Raw genomic sequence first — 6,000 nt, forward strand, 5'->3', positions numbered from 1 at the left:
AGTGCCACATATTGATATTATTATAGTATGTAATTTGGCAAGATCATATAACCAAAAAGATCTTGCTGATGACTCGAGAGCTGTGGTTAGCTCTACACACACCCAGCTTCAACATGCTTGTAATTATTTGGACTTTGTTCCTTTCTTTATGAGCATTTGTCTAGCACATCTGAGTATATGTAGTTGCAGTCTGCTGCCCCGGAGGCTTGCCTGCAATGTGCCTCTCTTTGATAACTGTTCCTTTTGATTGTTTCGCGTCTTAACTGCATCAGCAAGCACCTATTTATGAACTGCGTCGAGCTCATTTGCCTAAAGCAGCTCTAACAAACTTCAAGCCAAGCTGGAATTGTATTTTCAAACTATTTTCACAGCGCTTGCAGAACTGCAGCTAGGCCGTCTGAGCTAACAACCCGCGGGCTGCAACTGCCTGGAGCCATTTTTCACCAATAAGTGTATCCATCACCATTGAAAGGACAGCACTAAGCCTGCCATTAGCAGCTACCCTTCTGTCTGTATCAGCCAGCTCGCAGTGTTTCAGACAGCAGCTGTGCATTTAACCTTTTCCCTGGTGCTCAGGAAACAATGCGAGTTGTTCGTGCTGTAAGTTCCCTGTTCTCTCACTCTTATAACATGGCTCAGGTAGGGCAAATAAGGTGTGTAAAGAAACAAAGTGTGTATGTGAAAGATAGTCTTTGGCTACAGCACCAGACCAAGAGATTTGGATTCTGTTTCCAACTCTGTCATTGGTTTGGCTTGATCTCAGGCAACCCTATGCCTCAATTTCCCCATCTGTAAAATAGGGGTGATAATTTTCTAATTCATAGGGATTGTGAGAGTGTGTGTTCCCTTTGAGATCCTCACATGAAAGGCACTTGAGAAGGACAAAGCACTAGTAGTTTTTTATTATTTTGTAATCAGAAAATACAATTGAAAGTAATTCCATCCGATTTCATAGCGATCTCTATTTCAAAAGAAAAGTTAACATACCAGAAGCTAAAGGAGGGGAAAGGGTGGCAAACACAGTTCCAGCTAACTTCTGATCGTCCGTTTGAAAAACATCCCTCATGACTGTACAGTAATGATCATAGAATAGTAGGACTGGAAGAGACCTTGAGAAGTCATCTAGTCCAGTCCCCTGTGCTCAAGACAGGACTGAGTAATAACTAGACCATCCCTGACATCTAACCTGTTCTTAAAAACCTCCAGTGATGGAGATTCCACAACCTCCCAGGCAGTGTGTTCCAGTCCTAACCACCCTGACAGGAAGTTTTTCCTAGTGTCCAAACTAAACATGTCTCTTGCACTAGTTTAAGCCCAAGCTCCTTAGAGGTTAATGAGAACAATTTTTTGTCCTCCTCCTTATAACAGCTTTTTATGTACTTGAAAACCGTTATCATGTCCCCTCTGTCTTCTCTTCTCCAAACCAAACAGATCCAATTTTTTTCAATCTTCCCTCATAGGTCACATTTTCTAGACCTTTAATCATTTTTGTTGCTCTTCTCTGGACTTTCTCCAGTTTGTCCACATCCTTCCTGAAATGTGGCACCCAGAACTGGACACAATACTTCAGCTGAGGCCTTAGCAGAGCAGAGCGGAAGAATTACTTCTTGTGTCTTGCTTACAACACTCCTGCTAATACATCCCAAAATGATGTTTGCTTTTTTTTTTTTGCAACAGAGTTACAGTGTTGACTCATATTTAGCTTATGATCCACTGTGACCCCCAGATCCCTTTCTGCAGTGCTCCATCCGAGGCAGTCATTTCCCAGTTTGTACATGTGCAGTTGATTGTTCCTTCCCAAGTGGAGTATTTTGCATTTGTCCTTCAATGATTGCTCCGTCTGGAGGGCCCAATGACCATGAAGTCAAACCCGTACCTGAGACAACATACAAACATGAGAAGCACTGGGGTATCAACAGTATAGCTACATTGTCTCTGAATAGTTTCCTTTTCCAGGGCTCTGCTGTAGGAGCTTTTTAGCTGATGTTTCTCACTAGGGCCTGATCCTGAGAATGCTGCTCAGCACCTCTCAACTCCTGTTGACTGCAGTGGAAGCAGTGGGGGTTCCTGACCCTAATCCGGTGTGAGAGAGATGTCTCTGAGAGCATCCATCAGGAGTCGTAGGACCCAATTCAGCCCAGGCAAAAATCCAGTGACTTCTTGCACACACTTACAACAGGATGGAATGTGACCCTTTGATCTTGTTGCCATGGGCCAAGCTGCTATTTTCAGAACCCCATTCAATTTACTTTTCGTATTTCTCCACTTATTTTACTGAGCCGTATTCAGAGCTGGGATAAGTAAGCGCATTCTTTGAGACAGCAGAGTTGCACTTGTTTGACACCATATCTGAACTGATACTGGTGCGTTGACATGACGGATTGCTTGTTGCACCCCATAGCAAGCCTCGGCTGTATTAATGCAGCATAAAAACACCTATAAAAGCTGTTAGCGTCGGTTATGAATTTTGAAAGGTGATTATTATGTGTGTGGGTTTGTCTTTCTTGCTCAGATACCAAGCTTGGCCCTGAAGCTTTTCGCTTTGATTCTGGAACAGAAGCCATGGCCACCAGACTCAGCGAGCGCTATTACATACTGCGCCCTGAAGTGGTAGAAAGCTACATGTACATGTGGAGGCTGACCCATGATCCGAAATACAGACAGTGGGGTTGGGAAGTTGTAAAGGTATGATCATGAATTACGCAGCATTAACCATTACAGAACCGTGGATTCTTACAGGCATCTTTTCCTAGGCTAGGAAAAGGATAAGCTGAGTTTTAATCGTATTAGCCAATGTCATCTCTTAGCTACCGCACAGTAATATAAAGAGAAACCTCATTTACTTTTGTCTCTTTACTGATCATTGGAAATGTTTGGGCTTCATTTAAAAAATGATAATAAACTGTACAGGGTTTGGAGGAAAAAAGAGCCGCAGACCTCAGACAATGTACTGGCTATGAATGTAGTAATGTCAGATGTAGTGGATTGAGCCACACATTTGGAATTATCTAGACTCTGTGAAACCATAGTTTCATATTCTTGCAGGGTCGACTCAGCCCTGTTTGTATTAAGGTAGAGATATGAGCATCAAATACTGTGTTTGGATCTTCAGAATGAGACTGTAAAAGGCAAGATCTTCTCTGTGCTGTGAGGGTGTAAAAGATCCCAGAGAGACTTCTCGGCTAAAATGTCTTCTCACTCCAACACTGTTTTCTGGTGTGATGTGCACAGGGCTGCTCCTCTGTGCCCCAGAGGTGGATGCATTTCAATGGCAGAATTCAGGCATTCATAAAGTGTCTTGGAAAGGTGCTGTGTAAAAGCAAAGAGTTACTCTTTGACACCTATTGATATGGGGGGAGCATCAACACCAAGCAATCAATAAGCTGTACATGTTTACCATTTTCCAGCTGTTTCATTAGAATTAGCATCTTTCCTGGACTCTTGGGTAATGAGCAAACTCTTCAGTGAGAGAGAAGCTGCTATAAAACCTGAATCTGATTTGTAAACCTGACTTGTAACACTGCTGATGCTGATTAACAAATTACTCTATGTAGCTGGGTGTCGCTCAGATTTATTTTCTTTTCTCAGGCACTGGAAAAATATTGTAGAGTAGAAGCAGGCTTCTCTGGGATCCGAGATGTTTATACCACCACCCCAAGCCATGACAACATGCAACAGAGTTTTTTTCTGGCAGAGACATTAAAGTAAGTCTAGCATCATGAGACAGCTTTCAGAATAAATCTCCTCTCGAGGCACAAAAGTCTTTATGTTGTGGGTTGTCTTCATGCAAAATACGCAATAGCTTCATCTTAGAAAGCGCTGGGTTCCCTGCAGAGCAAACTGGGGAAGATGATGGGATACTGCAGGCTTTTTGTGTCTCTTCTGCAGAACAGTTACATAAAGCGAGGTGAACCTGCTTTGGGATCAATTTCAGCAGTTTCTCAAGTGTTCTGTCATTTTCAGCAATGCTCTGTATTTAACAGGCGTTTGGGCCAGTTTCTCAGCTAAAGCCTGTTTAAATCAACTTAACTTTTCGGATTTTGAGCTATGCCATTTACCGCCCTGAGGATCTGGCCTTGTAGGTACACTTGGAATCCCATTAGAGTCTTTCTGTAACCCAGCTTAACGGTTTTTCTTTTCTCTCCTCCTGCCATGTGGCTGCAGGTACCTGTATCTTCTGTTCTGTGACGATGACGTGCTGTCTCTGGAAGACTGGGTATTCAACACGGAAGCCCACCCACTGCCGGTGAACCACACAAACATTAAAGCTAAAGCAAGCATGCAATAATGATACTGTTACTCAAACTCCCTACTTCGGTGGCACTCTATAGCGGGTTCCTGCCTTTCCTTTCCATTAAAGGAATTAGCGATGTTCCTAAAATGGTGTTTTGGGAGCACTGGTCCAATTCCGGACAGTATTATACTGGGGAGAATAAACTGTGACATGAGCACCTTGTTTTCCTCTATGAGGAGATCTATTAGCCTGGTCACAAGATGTTAATTCTGGGCCATATTGTAAACAGATCATGGACATTCCTTTATACAGAGAATTTATATGAAATCCACTGACTTTGTTTTCTAGTGGCCAAAGGATTGGAAGTTTGCCATACAATCGACTTTTCCCCCTTGTTCTTCCTTTCATTTTTCGTTTTGATTTTTGCCTTTTATATACAGTTGGATTTTATCATATTTTTAATTACAGTTTTCAATATACTGTGCTTTCTACGTGGTGTCAACATTGTAACTAAAACAAAAAATGTCTGCAAAATTCTTGACCCAAATGTATTTTTATATATTGTTTCCTGTGCTCTTAAAAACATATTTCCAGTATATTGCATCACATGTAACTTTCCTTTATAATGTTTGTGGTTTTCTACTTTTATTTGGAACTAAATGCTATGAGTCACTTGTAATAAATTGCACTGCTGTAATATTCAAATCTGTGAAATAGAATAAAAGGTCTTGTAAAATAAGTTGCATAACTGGGTTCATCCGACATTAGCCGCTATCCGTCCAGAACTGTCAAAGACTTGCTGCATTATCCTTGGAATGAACAGCTGACAATAACGGTTGATTTTGAGAATAATTTACAATAAATGTTGTTTATTTCAAGAAATAATCTAGCAACTGTATAGTCAGTAATTCCAACCTTCTTCGACTCTTCTAGATTGCTTATTCATTGTTCAATTGTGGGGTAGCAAGAACTCAATTAAATATCTTATTTCCTAGCCAAAAAAAAAATCCCCATCCAACTTTCTTCCTCGTTATATTGTAATTATCTCTGGGATGAAGTTACAGGAGAGAAAAAGGAGGGGAGAAAATGGAGCCAGATTCTCATACTGTTTCTGGCACTGAGAAGTACCTTACTTTGTAGGTTGTCCCATTGACTTTCAGTAGGACAGCCCATGCAAAGTCCTTCGACATGAGTAAGAGTAAGAGTATCAGAATCCGGCTCTGAGCATCACAGATCCTCTGCTTCAGAACAATTCTGGGCTCTGTTATCTGCCTGATCCTGGAAGAGGCTGAGTGCCCTCAAATTCCATTGATCGAGAACTCAGCATGATTGCAGAATTGGACCTTGCGCTCACTCACATCCTTGATTGTTTGGTCCTCTCTAGTAGCTGGTCCTAGCTGTGCATCCTCCCCTTCAGTTGTCCCTCTTCAGATTTATTTGTTTCATCGGCATCCTTTCCCCTGCAGCTCTGGATCATTCCGAAGCTGCCTGGTGCTTTGCATTAGACACGTTCCTCTCTCATATTGTGAAATGCTGATTAGTTTCTTCAGCAACTCGGGAAAGGAAAAGCAAGTTGAAAAAGAAAAATGTGTTTTTAAATCTATGCCTGTCGAAGTCCCAAAGGGAGAGAAGATTGTCATGTGAGGACTTAACCTTTATCTCAGGGATAAACTAGATGGTAAGCTTGGCCCAGAGGGATGATTATTGTAAATAAGAGTCTTGGGAGTGAGTTATTTTATCTGAGGGATTTTGATGCTGGGAAGTAA

At 41.7% G+C, this 6,000-nt stretch overlaps 1 protein-coding gene across 2 annotated transcripts in view; it reads left to right on the forward strand.

Annotated features, from left to right (window-relative positions):
- The window catches only part of MAN1C1 (mannosidase alpha class 1C member 1), an 85,356-nt gene extending 80,386 nt beyond the window's left edge, over nucleotides 1–4,970 (forward strand). The window contains exons 10-12 of one of the 2 annotated variants that reach the window (XM_030538897.1): nucleotides 2,513–2,685; nucleotides 3,589–3,704; nucleotides 4,165–4,970. In XM_030538897.1, the coding sequence (XP_030394757.1) occupies nucleotides 2,513–2,685; nucleotides 3,589–3,704; nucleotides 4,165–4,288 (413 nt within the window). In that variant the 3' untranslated portion in view covers nucleotides 4,289–4,970. Of the gene's footprint in view, nucleotides 1–2,512; nucleotides 2,686–3,588; nucleotides 3,709–4,164 lie in introns of those variants that run through there. The other variant, XM_030538899.1, reaches the window with a different exon arrangement.
- Nucleotides 4,971–6,000: the final 1,030 nt, after the last annotated feature.

The sequence above is a fragment of the Gopherus evgoodei genome, chromosome 20, assembly GCF_007399415.2.
Source record: "Gopherus evgoodei ecotype Sinaloan lineage chromosome 20, rGopEvg1_v1.p, whole genome shotgun sequence".
Taxonomy (NCBI): domain Eukaryota; kingdom Metazoa; phylum Chordata; order Testudines; family Testudinidae; genus Gopherus; species Gopherus evgoodei.